At 38.5% G+C, this 18,123-nt stretch overlaps 1 protein-coding gene across 1 annotated transcript; it reads left to right on the top strand.

Moving 5' to 3' along the window:
• Positions 1 to 407: 407 nt before the first annotated feature.
• LOC122092067 (acyl-coenzyme A oxidase 3, peroxisomal-like) lies at positions 408 to 16,932 on the top strand. Its single transcript, XM_042662377.1, has 13 exons — positions 408 to 1,069; positions 2,239 to 2,356; positions 2,458 to 2,565; positions 2,655 to 2,827; positions 2,953 to 3,052; positions 3,180 to 3,254; positions 3,341 to 3,471; positions 13,896 to 14,031; positions 14,114 to 14,233; positions 14,537 to 14,683; positions 14,768 to 14,872; positions 14,990 to 15,091; positions 16,321 to 16,932. Exons 1-13 carry the CDS (start codon positions 585 to 587, stop codon positions 16,567 to 16,569), a joined length of 2,049 nt encoding a protein of 682 aa, XP_042518311.1. The 5' UTR covers positions 408 to 584; the 3' UTR covers positions 16,570 to 16,932.
• Positions 16,933 to 18,123: the final 1,191 nt, after the last annotated feature.

Below are 18,123 nucleotides of genomic sequence, written 5' to 3'. Positions count from 1 at the left end.
TTAATAATATCAAAAGTGACATCTTTTGTACGAGGGATAATATTATTTTAGGGAAAATCTTTTTATTTTTTCCTTTAATATGACAAATTTTTTTTTTTTTCCAATTAAGGGTATATCCTGTCATTCTGCAGAAAAATTGTATTAAATAGTTTTATATTTTAAAATTTATATTAAATAATTTTGAAGAATAAGATAAGTCACAATAAACAGAACAACTTGATCTCACCAGACGACATTGAGTATAATCCTTCCTAATTGTTGACCATCTAGAAGGGTTGACTAGTGGAGTTTAGCATGACCACGCGCGAGTACAAAGACACACCAATGAAAAAATTCTAAAAGTGAATCCCAATCGCGAGCATCCTCATATCCTGTTTCCTGCCACGTCATATATAGATGTCTGCTTGCGAGAAAGAGAAGCGAGACCATGGCGTTGTCTTTGATTCTTTATTTGGACTTTGGAACAGAGACTGTTACCAACGTGATTGCAGAGGTAGCTTCGAGCTAACGGCCTATCCCTTCTCTTCTTTACTTTGCTTCGCCTCCCTCGAATCCCTGATTCTGGAACTTTTTCAGATCAACCTATGGCGTCCCCGTCTTCTTCCATGACGGATCGAGTCTCATGGCGAGCTTCGGTTCTATCCAGACACCTTCAACCACCGATGGATTCCCCTTTTCAATCTCTCGAGTCCAATATCTGTCTTCAATACTCTCCTCCTGAACTTTCTGAGAAGTTCGAATTCGATGTCAGAGAGATGCGTAGATTGATGGACGGGCACAATTTTGAAGATCGAGATTGGTTGTTCGGATTAATGATGCAAAGCGATCTATTTTGTCGCAGAAATTCTGGCGGCAAGATTTTAGTTTCGCCGGATTATAACCAGTCGATGGAGCAGCAGAGGGAGATGACTATGAAGAGAATTGCGCATCTTCTTGATCGAGGAGTTTTCAAGGGCTTCTGGACTGCCAGAAGCCTTGAAGGGGAGTGGCGGAAGTTGGCTTTGTTTGAAGTTTTGGCTATCTACGATCACTCACTTGCTACTAAGCTCGGGGTTCATTTAAACCTCTGGTACTTCCGTTGGCTTCTTTGCTTATGATTAATTGAGCTTTTTAACTTATCTCTTTTTTCCCTTTAACCCAATTGCTCCCCTTTGCAATATTGATTTGGCCTCCGAAATTCTTGTATCTATTTTGTTTCTTACTACTTTCATAGAAAAAGCATTTCAGAGACCTCATCTATCTGAAGCAATTATAATTTTGAATTTATCAACCATGATACATTTTCTAATGAAGCATTTAGATTCGCGTGGTATGAGTTTCCTTACCTACCTACTGTCCTACAGGTATTCCCAGATTGATCGACTGTGGTCCATCCACCCTCCCCCCCCCCCCCCCCCCCCCCCCGGGGTAACAATTTACAGAAGTGCTTGCTTTGTCTAACTTAAACCAGAAATCAAAGTGAAAGGTTTTGTTTCATCCATATTTGACTGATTCACGTGCTTTTCTGAGGGTTTGGAAATTGCAGAGGCACAGCCACCTTGTTCATAAATCCATAAGCTGTATAGCAGAGGCATACTTTCTTCTTGTCCATACACTATCATGGAACTCGAGTAATTAACATAGTAAAAGAAAAAAAAAAAGTAAAACACATTGTGTACCATGCGGTAAGATGCACAAGGAGAGGGGAATGATTTGATGAATCTAGGAAATAAAGGGAATTATTTTCCATTTACCAGGAAAGTAAATAGTCAGATACTGAAAATTCTGATTTTGGGTACTTCATTGCCTTCCCTAATGGACTACAGGGGTGGTGCCATCCAATTTTATGAGTTGATACTTATTTTTTATACATTATTTGCAACTTTCATGTGTTTCCTCATTTGGGTTACTTCATCACCTTCATTCAAACAAAAGACCGGGAATGAGATACTGTCATTAGTTCGTTTCTTTTCTTTCCTTGCTTCTGTCTGATGATCTTCATGTGCTTTCTATTGGTGTTTTTGTTATGGTTAATTGCAATGTCAAAATGGCATAAATCCAAAAGGATTGTGCTGATTTGATGAGAACAAAATTCACTTAGGAAGTGGTTGATTTATAAGTTTAACTTGGTATTCACTAGCAAATTTGCAAAATGATACACCAAGTCAGCATTTTAAGTTACCAATACTTGGCAGAATCGGCTCCCTCTTCAAGCTATTGGATGGTGTTAATTAAAATTTCTTCCCTAATCGACTACAGGGGTGGTGCCATCCAATTTCTTGGGACAAAGCGACATCATGAGAAGTGGTTGAAGGACACTGAGGATTATCTGGTTAAGGGTTGCTTCGCAATGACCGAACTAGGACATGGAAGTAATGTATGGGGAGCTTATTTGGTCGTTTGATTTAGTTATGTTTCCTTGTTCTTCTTCTTTTTCCTGCTGTTATCACCAATTACTTTTTGGCTTATTGTTTTCAGGTTCGAGGGATTGAAACAATCACCACCTATGACTCAAACACTGGAGAGTTTGTCATTAATACCCCTTGTGAATCAGCTCAGAAGTACTGGATTGGTGGAGCTGCTGATGTATGAAAGTAATTTTGCAAGATGGTCATTCTATTGTGCAATTCATACTTGAATTTATACTGACAAATATTTTCTTTCTGCTGTTGTAGCATGCCACACATGCGATAGTTTTTTCTCAACTCAATATAAATGGGAGTAATCAAGGGGTCCATGCATTCATAGCCCAGATCAGAGATTTAGATGGAAATATATGTCCAAACATCCGTATAGCTGATTGTGGTCATAAAATTGGTCTGAATGGTGTGGATAATGGTCGAATCTGGTAATTGTAGATTTTTTCTACCTTTAATCCATTTTCCTTTTCTAGTTTGTACTGAATAATAGTTGGTGACTTTCAATAAGTTTGAGATTCGTGACTTCTAATGGTGTTCCTATTCTTGCCTTCAGGTTTGACAATGTACGGATCCCTCGAGAGAACTTGCTGAATTCGGTTGCTGATGTATCACCGGATGGTCAATATCAGAGTGCAATAAAAAACGCAGATCAGGTGTGAAGGGCTATTATATTTCTTTTCTTGATTCACAGTTTCCACACATGTTGAAGATATACGGGCACGAGTTTTCCTTTCTCAGCATTTTGAAGATAGACTTCTGTGTTTATACTTGATATTTCAGAGATTTGCAGCATTCCTAGCCCCATTGACATCAGGTCGGGTGACCATTTCTCTTAGTGCAATTTACACTTCAAAGGTACATGGTCTTTCTACTAATAATTTGATCTTTCCTTTTATTAGGACTCAGCTTCTTATAATTTCTTTCATATTTTTTGTTTCCAGATTAGCTTAGCTATTGCCATAAGGTATTCATTGACAAGGAGGGCCTTCTCTGTGTCACCAAATGGGCCTGAAATCCTGTTGCTTGATTACCCGAGTCATCAAAAGAGACTCTTACCTCTTCTTGCAAAGACGTAATTATCTCACTGAGCTGATTTTTATTGGATTAAAATTTTATTGTCACTTCTCTAGAACTATAAACCTCACTTCTTACATGAGATTGTATAACATGTAATAAGGTCTCTCGATATGATATGCATCGATACGCAACCGATACATACTGATACGCATCGATACACAACCGATACACTGATACGTATATATAGAATCTATTTCACTTTTCAAACAAAGTATGTTCTTCTTGCTGGTGGTACTTAAGTTTCCAAAATTTAAAGCACAATTGCAGAGTCGATCTCCCTTTCATTTCATAGGCTTGGGGCTTTGAATCATTCATAGAAAACGACCAAAATCTACAATCAAATTGATGTTAGAGGATTGAATCATAAAAATTTCATCCATTGAACCTAAAGATAGCACAAAACAAGTAAGTTGAAAAAACTCGATTTTTTTTTTTAAAACTAAACATTGCATCAAAGATGAATTGTTGCATCAATTTTTTCACATATTTTAAAACTTCTCAGAAAGTTAACAACAAACTATTACTACATGTAAGAAACCTCATCCTTTGAAGAATTAACATTGCTTGCATTCAAGAGACTAGAAGGAAGGGTAATAAAGCCAAGATGTTGGATGATTTCAAACTCTAGTACTCGGAAGACCATAGTGGTAGAGATGGAGTCGGTATAGTGGTGGATAAAGATCTAAACAATGATATTATAGATGTTAAAAGAGTTGGAGACATGATCTTTTCCATAAATCTCGTGTTAGAAAAAGACGCTGTCAACATCATTAGCGTGTGTGCACCCCAAGCAGGGATGGATGAAAGTAGTATGCTACTGTTTTGAGAATACATGGATTATTTAATGCATGGTTTTGGTTCGGGTGAAAAGATTATTTTGGGAGGGGATTTGAACGAACACATTGGTAGGGATAGGAGAGGTTATGGAAAGGTTCACGGAGGATATGGAGTTGGGGAGAGGAATGAGGAGGGGACCTCAATTTTAGACTTTGCTATTGCCTATGACCTTTCCTATGACCCCAAGAGAGAAGAGCACTTGAATACCTAGAAGAGTGGACAACATGCTAGCCAAATTAACTTCTTCCTTACACAACGGTTTGACATGGTGCAGTGTAAGGACTGTAAGATTATATCTGGAGAGAGCTTAACAACACAACGTAGATTACTGATCTTGGATATGTGCCTTAGTTTGCCGAAGTGTTAACCAGGAAAATATGTTTGCCCAAAGGTAAGGTAGTGGAGATTGAAAAATTATTCCGTTGCATCTTTTACAGATAAAATGGTGAAGCAAGGGAAGTGGGATTTTGAAGGAGACACCAACACGATGTGGACAGATATGACGGATCGCATTAAGAAAGTTGCTAAAGAGGTACTAAGGATGTCTAAGGGTTCTCTAATAGCTCCTAGGGAGACTTTGTTTTGGGATGAGGAAGTACAGATAGTTATCAAAGCTAAGAAGGATAATCTTAAGGTTTGGCAAAGGACAAGGGAGGTGGAAGATAAAGAGAAATATAAGGTTGCTAGAAATGAGGCTAGGAAGATTGTGGGGAAATTATAAGCGAATAAAAATGATGACTTGTACAAATCTAGATACCAAGGAAGGGGAAAATTCTATCTATAAAATAGCCAAAATACGGGAAAGGAATAGTAGAGATCTCGATCATGTTCGTTGTATTAAAAGTGATGATGGTAGAGTGCTTGTTAAGGATGAAGATATTAACAAGATATGGGGTAAGTATTTGTATGAATTATTGAATGGGACAACTCAAGTAGGAGTGAGATGAGTATCTAACATGACAAATCAGGTCATAGATATGTAGGGAATATAAGAGTGACCGAGGAGAAAGAAGCCGTAAGAAAGATGAAAGTAGGTAAGACACTAGGCTTGGATGAGGTCCTAATTGAAGTGTGGAAGAGTCTGAGACTATGTGGGGTTGCCGGGCTTACCAAGTTGTTTAACAAGATTATAAGCACGAGAAAGATGCTTGATGAATGGAGGATAAGCATTATTGTCAGAATCTATAAAAATAAAGGTGATATTCAGAGTTACAACAACTATAGAGGCGTAAAACTCATGAGTCATACCATGAAATTAGGGAAAAGGTTATCGAAGTCCACATAAGAAGAGAAACCAATATCTCAAGGAACTAATTCAGTTTTATACTTGGGAGATCCACGATGAAGCGATTTACCCTCTTAGGAGGCTTATGGAAAGGTTTAGAACCTATAAGAAGAATCTCCATGTGTTCTTCATTGACATAGAAAATGCGTATGATGGAGTCCCCAGAGAGCTTATATGGCATGTATTGAAGACGAAGGGGGTGTCATGTAAATATGTAGATATTATTAAAAACATGTATGAGGGCGTCGTGATGAGTGTGAGAACTATGGGAGGTTCGAGCAATGAGATTCCAATCACTATTGGGTTACATTAGGGGGTGTTTGTTCAGTAAATCTTTGGGATGACATTCTTTAGAATGATAATTCAAAATTTTTGGAGTTGTTTGGTTCCACTAGGATGACCCTCATAAGTGAGCATCCTACTTCCCATGAATGACCATATTACAAAGGATGTGTTCCAAATTTGAGTTTACCTCAACACTTAAACTCAGATTTGAGTAACATTTTTACCACCTAGTATAAAAGGAGAAAGCGAAAAGACGTTCTCTACGGAAGCCAATATCTCAACCCGTGAGAAACATGTACTGGCCTTAAGGCAACCAAACGATTTTTCAAAAAGAAACATAATTCAGAAGAATGTCTATCAAAAGATTGACATTCATATCCGATACACACAACATTAGATTTACCGAACCAAACACCCCCTTAGGGATCTGCTTTAAGTCCTTAGTTGTTTACGTTTATAATGGATAATTTAACCAAAAACATTCAAAAGGAGGTTCCGAGGTGTATGCTTTTTGCCGATGATATTGTGCTAGTGGCTGAGACAATGGCAAAGATCAACAATAAGTTGGAGTTATGGTGATCTACCCTGGAATCTAAGGGTCTTAAGATAAGTAGAACAAAGACAGAGTATATGGTGTGTAACTTTAGTCACTTAAGGATGGATAACAATGTGGTGAAACTTGAGGAGAGATCCCATAAAGTGACTACTTCAGATATTTGGGGTCAATCATAAACAAAGAAGGTGAGATAGACGATGATGTGTCTCACAGGATTAAAGTAGGATAGATGAAGTGGAGAGGTGCATCGAGAGTGTTGTGTGATCAGCATATATCTCTAAATCTTAAAGAAAAATTCTACAAGACAGTCGTAAGACCGGCTATGATGTATGGGGTAAAATGTTGGGCAGTAAATAAGCGTAACATAGGTTTAGTGTAGCAGAGGTGAGGATGTTGAGATGGATGTGCGGCACAAATAGGAGTGATAGAGTGAGGAATGACCGGGTTAGAGCTGATTTGGGAGTTGCTCCGATTCAGGACAAACTCAGAGGATCCTGCTTGAGGTAGTTGGCCATGTTTAGCGCCTTTGTTGAATGCACCTGTAAGGAGGATCAAATCCAGATAGAATGAGCTAAAAGAGCTAGGAGCAAGCCTAAAATGACCATTGGTGAGTTGGTAAGGAAAGACATGCAAAAATTATGTCTGTATCATAGTATGACATCGAATAGAGCAGTTTGGAGGAAAAAGATCCATGTTGCCGATCGCATTTAGGTGGCATGTCCCGGAGGTGTTGCTTTGCTATGTTTCTTTTCTCTTTTTCTTTCTTTTACTTTTTATCTTGCCCTCTTGCGGATCCATGTAGGCAACCCCATTTAGTTGGGATCAGGCTCTGTTGTTGTTGTTTTTGTTGCACTTATCTCTCAATATGGTGCTTTCCATTTTAGTGTTTATGCATGATAAATGTTATATATTACTTATTTATACAGTTTTTTTATGCAAATTTGTATTTCCATGTGTATCATATCCATTTATATGCGTATCTTTAGTGTATCTTGTGTATCTCCAATATGATACGATATGCTCCAGTATGTCTCTTAAAATTACCCAATCGACACAGCGACCGAAACATTAATCCTTGAATGGGGTATATCACTTAAGGATTAGGGTTAGAAAACCTCATGTAACTCCAGAATCGGAGGGAGTATATGAACCAAAACCAGCAACTGGGATTTAATTAAACAGAGAAAAGACAAGTCTGACGTGGCCAAAATTCTGATCGAGTGGGTTAATAAGGACACATAATATACCCTTAAAATTTGAACTAGAACCAACTTTCAGATTTGAGCATATTAGGAGATTACTAAAATAATTACTTGCAGGAAAATTGGAATCAGAGTTAGAAACATCATTGTGGCAGCAACTAGAAGGTAGAATACCAAGAGAAACAGAAATAGAAAGTGAGTGGATGGATTTAATAACTGGAAAACCAACACAGAAAGTGAATATAGAAAATGGAAACTACCAAATTAGAAATTAGAGAACAGAATCATAACTCACAGATTAGCAACTAGAGAGAGTAGTTCAAACATAATAGCAAGTGTTGTGTAAAATAGTAACCAAAAGGAATGCCAGAAACGAGGCAAAGAATGGTGCTGCCCCAAGGTTCAAACTATGACAGAATACTGCTATCAATAATAGAAAGTGATTGGAAAAGAGAACAAGAAAAAGATACAAGATAGAAGATGAAGGATATGAACTATGCTTCCTACCTAGAACTTGGCTAGCATCTCACCACTCACCAGTCCAACTTGCCATCCCACCAAGGACTTCACTACTCCTCACAGCAAAGGAGTTCTGAATCTCACAGAAATCAACAAGCATAAGCATAAAAAATAAAAAATAAAAATTTTCAAATCATTGCTAGGGGGTATGATCCCCTATTCCTTATTTATAACTTAATGGAAAGAAGGAAATTTGGAAACTTGTATGGTTAGGAAAATCCCTTACAACTAGAGTTTTCTTCAAAGGAGAAGATATATAGAATCTTAACAAAATAGAGCCTAGCTACTTAATCCCGTAAAGGACTCAAATCCAAATGTTTGTACCATTATAATACCAAAATACTGAGCTCATGACCCATATAACCCATTGGACATTCAAAATTAAACATATTGGTCCATTCTTGGTTCGGTTCAATGGCCTGGTTTGCTGCTGCCTTTCATGTTCTTATGAACTGCATCAGTCTCTTTGATGCGGATCCCGGTTCCAAGAACAGGAATCGGATCGCTTAGGGCCCACAATAAAGTAGTAAATTCCAAATATAAAGAGTAATGATAGTTCTTTAATTAACTGAAACTCAAGGGAGGTGGCAGTTTAGTAATTACAAGAAACCTAGAAAGGAGTGGCAGCAGGTTTTAAGTATCGGTGCGTATCTTAAAAGGATGAAAGGAGGTTAAAGTAACTGGTGGGATATGAAGGGGATTAGAATTATTATGGAGGGATAAATTAGGAAGCAAAAGTAAGGCAAATGTTAGAGGGTAAAAAAGAAGACAAGTAGGGGTATTTTGAAAACACAAAGGACAAAAGAATAATAGATAAGAGAAATCACCTTTTTGAATAAAGAAACCCACGATTGTGATATTAGGGGTTGTCTTCAATCTCTAGACAACCAAAGCAGGAGGCGATGGAACACCCAAGAGGAAATCAGCTTCAGCCACAGGAAACTCCTTCAACAGCTCAGAAATTCCAGATTTACTGTCACCTAGGCTTGCTGGATCAACCCTAACCAGTATCAGTATAATTCACAGATTTAAGCAATACATGGAGTATTGAATCTGAAACTTGGAACAACGATAGTTGCAGGTATGATCTGCAACTCATTGACCTGCTCACTATGGAAGAGGGCTTTGAAGGAAAGAGCTCAAGGGTTTGGTTTGCATATGGCACCCAAACCTTTGATCCAAATCCCAGATGCAGTCGATGGGATTTATTGATTCAGCAACACTTCTCGTAAGCCTGAGATGATCGCTCAGAACAGGGGAAGGGAAAGAAACCAGAATAATAAAAAGAAGAGAATGAAAAGAGAAAGAAGAGAAGAAATTGGAAAATTTTAGAGGGAGAAGAAGGGGGAATCGGCAGCCATGGTTTCAAATCCAACAACTCTTAATCGTACTTCTATTCGCCAAAATCTAAAACTGAACTTCTTCATCGTTTACATGTCCAATATAAAGAAAAAAATAGAAAATTAATGGCAACTAATTTAAAATGGAAACTAATCTAAAATTAGAAACTAACTTATTTCAAAGAAATTGTTTCTAAAACAAAAGAAAATCAAATCAAAAAGTTTTTTTTTCCTAAATCCATCGTGCATCTGCATCAGCTCTCCCGGTCTTAAAAGAGTCGAGTTTAGGTCGTGCTCCCAAGACTCCTTTGTAAATCGCTCGCCAATGAGGTGGCATGTATTTCGAAACAGAAGATGGGAATATAACTCCAAGAGGAGGGAGAGTAGGCTGACATGTCACTGGAGCAGGAGTCAGTCGACGACGTGGCATGTCTGATAATGCTTGTGGCCTCATTAACTACATACGACCTCCTTGCTTCACCTTGATGGTGTTCCGTGCGCCATTGTAGAGAATGCCTACATGTCGCTGCCAAGGTCGCCCTAGAAGAATGTCACAGTATGCCAATGGGGTGACCAAGCAAGTCACATGGTACTGTAGTGGCCCAAACTGTAAGTGTACTCGAACAACTGCAGTGGCCTCTTCTCGAGCTGTGGGTCCAAAACCTCGCACGTGAATCTTCTTGAAAAGCTGCTTCTGTGGAAGGTTGTGTGCTCGAACAAATTCAGCAGCTATAAAATTTGCTTCTGCCCCAGTATCAACAACTGCATGAACATCAGTATGGTCGGAGACGTGCAGGAAAGGACCCTTCTGTCTGAAGAGAAGAGCCTTATCAACTAGTCTATTCGAAAAAGGATGAAAGGCTAGCTGAATGAGCTTCTACATCCTCATCTTCATCATCGACAATATCATCGTCCTCGAGCGGATAAGGATATAAATGAGATTCATCTTCACTCTTCTCTGTCGGCTGCTTCTCTACTACGTTCACAGAACGAGTCCTGTTGGGACACTTGTTGGAATAGTGACCCTTCTCGCCACAACTATGGCATATGATATTCTTCACCCCAACACTATCCTTGTTGAACTCTGACCTTTTTTCTTCACCTCTGCGAGCTTCAGGCTTCTTTTCCTCCATACGTGGTGGAGGTCTATGAACTGAAGGAGTCTTGAGCATACCCTTCCAATAAATGGACTTCTCTTCAGCTGTCTTGGCATGAGCTGCTGCCACATCAACAGACCTGAAATCAGTGTTAGCCAACTCAAGTCGAATCTCAGTACTTAACCCACTGATATATCGCATCACCCGTTGCTGGTCTGTTTCCTGAAGTCGACACCTTGAAGACAGTTTGTAGAATTCGAGGGTGTAGGAATCCACATCTTTGTTCTCTTGTTGCAAGTTAAGTAATTTATGAAACATTACCTTTTCATAATTAAGGGGAACAAATTTTTCAGTCAGGATTTGCTTCATGACCTCCCAATTGGTAACGGGTCCAAGTCTTCTGACAAACCTTGCATGTAGTACATCATCCCACCATGAACATGCATACCCAATAAACTTGGTGATGATGAGTTCACACTTCTTCACGTTTGGAAGAGACTTATACGCAAAAATTCTCTCCACTTTGGTAAGCCAATCAAGAAATTCCTCAGGTCCCTTTTCACCATTGAACTCGGGAACCTCAACTTTCACCATTGAACTCGGGAACCTCAACTTTGATGCCATAATCTCTGTCAGAAAATTGCCGGGGTAACATCCTGTGGAACAACTAGATCAAGTTGCTGCCTCTGAGCTGTATCTTTGATCCGTAAAGTGTTGAGCTGAGGAGGTAATGTAGAGGATCCTTCTTCAGCTCGCTTGTCGGCCCTCTTCATAAAGGCAGTCATCTCTTCCATAAACTTGTCAAACTTGGCTTCAGTCCTCTCAAGCCTAGCATCAGTATTCTGTTGGTTCTCGGCTAACTCGCGATACAATTTGTTCAACTCAGCATTGGTAACGTTACCTGTCATGGTTAGGGAAGTGCAGGAAATTTTGCTCTGATACCACTTGATGCGGATCTCGGTTCCAATAACAGGAATCAGATCGCTTAGGGCCCACAATAAAGTAGTAAATTCAAAATATAAAGAGTAATGACAGTTTTGTAATTAACTGAAACTCAAGGGAGGTGGCAGTTTAGTAATTACAAGAAACCTAGAAAAGAGTGGCAGACTTGTAAATAAAAGGGATCTTAAAAGGATGAAAGGAGGTTAAAGTAACTGATGGGATATGAAGGGGATTAGAATTATTATGGAGGGATGAATTAGGAAGCAAAAGTAAGGCAAATGTTAGAGGGTAAAAAAGAAGAAAAGTAGGGGTATTTTGAAAACACAAAGGACAAAAGAATAATAGATAAGAGAAATCACCTTGTTGAATAAAGAAACCCATGATTGTGATATTAGGGGTTGTCTTCAACTTCTAGACAGCCAAAGCAGGAGGCGGTGGAACACCCAAGAGGAAATCAGCTTCAGCCACAGGAAACTCCTTCAACAGCTCAGAAATTCCAGATTTACTGTCGCCTAGGCTTGCTGGATCAACCCTAACCAGTATAATTCACAGATTTAAGCAATACATGGAGTATTGAGTCTGAAACTTGGAACAGCGATAGTTGCAGGTATGATCTGCAACTCATTGACCTGCTCACTATGGAAGAGGGCTTTGAAGGAAAGAGCTCAAGGGTTTGGTTCGCATATGGCACCCAAACCTTCGATCCAAATCCCAGATGCAGTCGATGGGATTTATTGATTCAGCAACACTTCTCGTAAGCCTGAGATGATCGCCCAAAACAGGGAAAGGGAAAGAAACCAGAATAATAAAAAGGAAGAAGAGAATGAAAAGAGAAAGAAGAGAAGAAACTGGAAAATTTTAGAGGGAGAAGAAGGGGGAATCGGCAGCCATGGTTTCAAATCCAACAACTCTTAATCGTACTTCTATTCGCCAAAATCTAAAACTGAACTTCTTCATCGTTTACATGTCCAATATAAAGAAAAAAATAGAAAATTAATGGCAACTAATTTAAAATGGAAACTAATCTAAAATTAGAAACTAACTAATTTCAAAGAAATTGTTTCTAAAACAAAAGAAAATCAAATCAAAAAGATTTTTTTTTTCCTAAATCCATCGTGCATCTGCATCACTCTTCTCACTACCTCTCCCAAGGTTGTTTTTAATCAACCCACAGTTCTTTTAATTCCCCACATCTACACCATATTACTCTTTCTTAATAGTGCATTCAATGGCCTGCATTGTACAATGCCCAAATCACTTAAAACAACTGCCCCTCAACTTATTGCCTATTGGAGCTATTTCTAAATTACCTTGATTGTGTTTGTTTCTTATTGTAACTATCCTATTTTACCATTAATCCATGTCAACAGCCTCATCTCCTCTACACTTAAGGTAGGGGCAATGGTTTTATGGCCAAAAATATGCAAGGGTAGATATCCCATACAGGGTGGGTGACATATGTTGGTTTAAACCACCAGTTTTTGGGCATGTGACCAATCCAGCATGAACACTATCTATCAATGGTGCACATTGGACACATCATTCCTCCACTTGACTCGAATCAGGTAGCCTGTTTTGCTTTGCCTGACAGCACAACTGTTGCATTACCTCTTCATGTCTCGACTGATTTATTTGTGCACATGTTATGCTTAATCTTCTGAAGTGAGAACCAGTATTTAGCTTATACATGTTACAAGTAATAAAAAAAAAACATATAATTTCTTTTTGTTCCATGCTTAATGTTGTAAGCATTATTCTTTAACTATTTAATGCCAACTTGAGTGGCCTTGGACTTTGAGCTCAAATTACAATTTGTTGACTCTTTGCTTTATGTTAATTGAAAGGACCAATTGAAAGAACTTTCTTGTCCTAGAATAAATCATTCAGAAAAACCTCCAACCTGTTTCTGTCTCTAAATGTTTGGTCACTTCACTTAAAAAAATAGCATATGTTTCCCTCTAGAGCAAGCCACAGTGTCTAGAATTCTGATGCACTTGAGAATTAGGTATCAGTTCCACCATACTGGATGAGAACTGCGATGTACATTGAATTATCAATAGCAGACAGGAACGGCGCCCTACATGACATGCTGTAATATAGATGTGAGAAGAAAATTCAGTGGCCACATGAATAGAGTAGGAAAAGTACAGGAAAACATGCACACAATTGCGGAAATACTCGAGTCATAGTCATAAGCAAATATCTTTTATCTTGTAAATATTGTGCATGCCTGCATGGACTATGTTTACTACCCACCCAAACCATGCACCTTGCACTTCTTTGTTTGTACATAACAAATCATGCTTAATATGGATGGAGTTGATGTTATGATATTTTGCTTCAATTCTCGCTGCAGTTATGCCATGAGTATTGCAGGAAATTACTTGAAAGGGATATATGTGACGAGGACCCCTGAGACAAGCAAAACCCTCCACATTGTTTCCAGTGCATTCAAGGCTATGTTCTCCTGGCATAACATGAGGACACTTCAGGTGGCAAATTAGACATGTAGTTTTATAGTACACAATTTGCCGAAGCCATTTCCTCACTCTGTTTCATACAATGCATTATCAGGAATGCCGTGAGGCTTGTGGGGGGCAAGGTATAAAGACAGAAAACCGTGTTGGTCATCTGAAAGGTGAATATGATGTGCAGACTACCTTTGAGGGAGACAACAATGTTTTGATGCAGCAGGTAATAGATACAATTTTGTGCGGGTTTGAGCATGTAATGCTTGGGTACTTATTTCATTCTCATGATCCACATTTATAAATATACTTGGGTCACTGATCCATCTACTTCGAGCAACTACTTAACTATTCATCTACTGTAGAAACCAAACCCAGAAGATGCACTAAATTAAGTCCATGTTCCAACTTAAATATATACTCAATAATGCTATGTAAAAAGCAACAGATTGCTCAGACATAAGAGAAAGCTTAAAGCTTCTTTTTAATTGGTTTTAGCTATGTCATTTTATTTTATGTGTAAAATCAGGTGAGCAAGGCACTCTTTGCAGAATATATATCAGCTCAGAAAAGGAAGAAACCAATCAAAGGGTTGGGATTGGAACATATGAATGATCCTTGCCCTGTAATTCCAGCTCAACTTACAAGCTCTGTCCTCAGAAGCGCCAAGTTCCAGGTAATGCATGGTAACTTTTCTGGGTGCTCTTTGGATCTGACATGTCTTGGTAGATGGACTTATTTCATCATCTGTCTGTATCAGATGGATATATTTTGCTTGAGAGAACGAGATTTATTGAAGCGTTTCGCAGCTGATGTATCACAGCATGAAGCACAAGGAGAAAGCAAAGCTTTTGCATTCATCCTGGTGAGTTTTTTTTCATTCTTTCCCTCTCTCTCTCTCTCTCACACGCACACACACACCATTTCTTTTTCTTACACACAAGACACTCTATATCATTTTTTTTTTCTTTTTGTGCACTAGAGTTATCAACTTGCAGAAGACTTGGCTAGAGCATACTCAGAACGTGTGGTACTACAAACCTTTTTTGATTCTGAGACACGTGTTTCAAGTGGTCCACTAAAGGTAAACAATATGAACTATTTCTTATGAAGTATTTCATTTGTGGCAAGACTCCTGTGTTTCATGTAGTTCCTAAACATTTGATACAAATGCCTGATTGTCCAGTTGTTCTAAACAGTAAACAAGTGCCATGTGGCTTAACATAGTATAAAATGTGACCAGAGAATAACTCTCATGAGAAATTGGGAAAAGCAAACATGTTAGGGATAGAGGTTGGAGATGAAGCAATTCTTTTGTCTCTCTAACAACTGGCAATCTCAGTGAGTTATAACTAATGTTGCTTCTTCATGTGGGGCCAGAAAAAAGCTCCCAACAAAGAGAATACTGCCATGTGCTATTTGATATACTATAGCAATATTGCTGTGTGGACTACTTGTGTTGTCCAGAAAACTGATTAGAAACAGGTAAAATTCTTTCCTGTATTTTCTGTCGTGATACTACGAGGCCCTGATCGTGCTTTAATATTCACACACAAAACCAGTGAGATGCACTCATTATAATCTTATTAAAATCTCAGAGCACTATGCTTATTAACTTCCTCCTCCAAATTCCATAATCCTTCTAAAAGAAAAAGGTACTGGATGGTGATATTCTCTATCACTGACCCTTGTGAGAGCAGGCTGTTCAAAAGTCAACCTGGTCTGTCTTGGGTTTGCTTATTTTTGTGTGCAATATTGAATTTCTTAATTAAAAAATTTCCTAGCTGATTTTCTGCTAATACTTGCGGCTATAACTTGAATTAGAAGCAACCAAATTTCATGGTTCCCTTTGTTCTTGAAAACATGGATGATAGTCCGTCTCACTTTGGTAGTGTGCTTTCAGATGTTCCGAGGTGCTGCTGTTCCTCCTCCCCCCCCCCTTATGAGTGTCTAATGACTCTAATCATGAGAAGCATCCTCTCATGAAAAATGTTTGAATGGAAATTATGGTGCTACAAGTCTCGTCGAAATTCAGAGTTTAGCTACAACTGAATATCTGTTTAGGATTATGAAAATATCAAGGGCATTTAGGATTTTAAGTACATCAGTATGACAAGGCCAATTTTCCTTTATCTTCTGGTACTAAACAAGGTCAATTTAGTGTATATATATATTTGGTGAAATAAGACAGATGAATTGTCTATTCAAAAATAGGGTTGCCTCCGCAATCACAATGTGTCCGTACAGTGCACGTTGTTTCAGGGGGAAACTAAAGGACTATTTTGTGTTTTGGAAATTTGAATGTTTTTGCAGAATGTGCTGGGTCTACTGAGGTCCATGTACGTTATGATTTGTCTGGAAGAGGATGCATCGTTCCTTCGATATGGGTACCTGTCAATAGAGAATGCTGCTGCAGTGAGGAAAGAAGTAATGAAGCTCTGTAGTGAACTGAGACCTCATGCACTTTCCTTGGTGAGTTCCTTTGGCATTCCTGATGCTTTCCTTGGCCCCATAGCTTTCAACTGGGTGGAAGCAAATTCATGGTCTTCAGTTCATCAGTAGTTTTGTGCCCATGTTCTGTCTTACCACACCATGACTCCTAGCAAATGGATGATAGTGAAAGAATGATTGTTTGGGAGATTGATGCTATCTCAATAAGGTAATTTCATTTGGATTCCCCTTACAATCGTTGGATATCAACTCATATGCAACCAGACAATATTGGGGCTCCCCCCACACATACTTTGCCCCACCTTCCTTTAATAGGGCTGTACCACAGTTTTCTTGAGGTTTTTAATTTTCTTTTCCCCTCGGGGAGTGTGTGTATATATATTCCTTCTTTCTTTCGTCCTCTTGGTACTGAAGTTATTATAAAAATAAATAAATAAATAATTACTATAGAAATCTGATTTATTAATCTCTGTACATTGTCTTGTATGGAATGTGAAACTGTGATCACATCATAACCTGAAGTGAGGAAATATGAGGCCACTTGTAGTGAATTCACATTTTTAGAAGCTCAAAATGTTCTAGCAATTGCAGTCACTTAACCATCTGTACTGCAGAACAATCCTTAATGATGTCACTTGCTCATGATGAATGGCATGAACTCAACTGCTGCTGGTCTTAGCCAAACCTAGGGAACCATCCAATTGTTATTTAACCAGCCAGACCTCAGTTGGAGGAAGAACCTGAACAAAAATCATGCTTATTGGGCTCATCTCCAACCCTGATAGGTTGGTTTAGCTCAAGTTAGTGCATGTATGAAGGGCACACTTGGATTTTGAAACGTAGAATTTTTGTAGATTCAGCTAAAGTTCGTGCATGTATAGGGCACACTTGGATTTTTAGCCTAGAATTTTTGTAGAATCTTCTGGAAGCACTAATTTGACTCTATGATCCTTTTGAGAAAATGAAAATGTGATTCTTAGAACGAGAACTGGATTTGTTTTTTCTGTGTGTCGGACCAGTCCAAAATATCGAAGAGTCAGATTCTGTTGAGAGAATTCTTTCTAGGCTGTACTTGGGCTATAATGAGTAAGGTTCAAAAACTCTTTTCCGTCTTATTGTTTGGGTCAATCCAAAACTACGAAAATACAGAAATTTCATTGAAATAATGTATATTTTCCATGAATTTTGCATTGAGGGGAGGGAGTTAATGGCCAAAATGACTGAAATAATGGCCAAAATGACTGAAACGGTTGAAATGAGCAAAATCAAATAAGGGTAATTTGTAACGCCACCCCTTAGAGAATGTCACTATTATAAGAATTCTCTTTTTGTTTCATCAAATTAGACTCAAATCCCTTACGTTGATCACGGTTAAATAAAGAATTAAAATGACCAATATATCCTCTTTATTATCTAAAATTCATGTAACTCATGTTTTAGAGTTTTAACCCAAGGTTTATTAATGGTGTTCCGCCATCGTCGGAATCACAGAAGAAGAGCTCGTATATGTCGATATTCAGTATGAGCTCCTTGACGGCGATGACTTTGATGGCGGCAGCAGAGATTCCTTCACCTCAGCTTTGATCTCTAAGGACACTTGCTGTGAAAAAAGCTTCAGATCGAATGGGTGAATGGGAAGATCGGTGGTACACAGAATAAGGAGAG

The sequence above is a fragment of the Macadamia integrifolia genome, chromosome 10 (genome assembly GCF_013358625.1).
Source record: "Macadamia integrifolia cultivar HAES 741 chromosome 10, SCU_Mint_v3, whole genome shotgun sequence".
In the NCBI taxonomy this organism is placed as follows: domain Eukaryota; kingdom Viridiplantae; phylum Streptophyta; class Magnoliopsida; order Proteales; family Proteaceae; genus Macadamia; species Macadamia integrifolia.
This window is presented reverse-complemented; position numbering and strand designations above follow the sequence as displayed.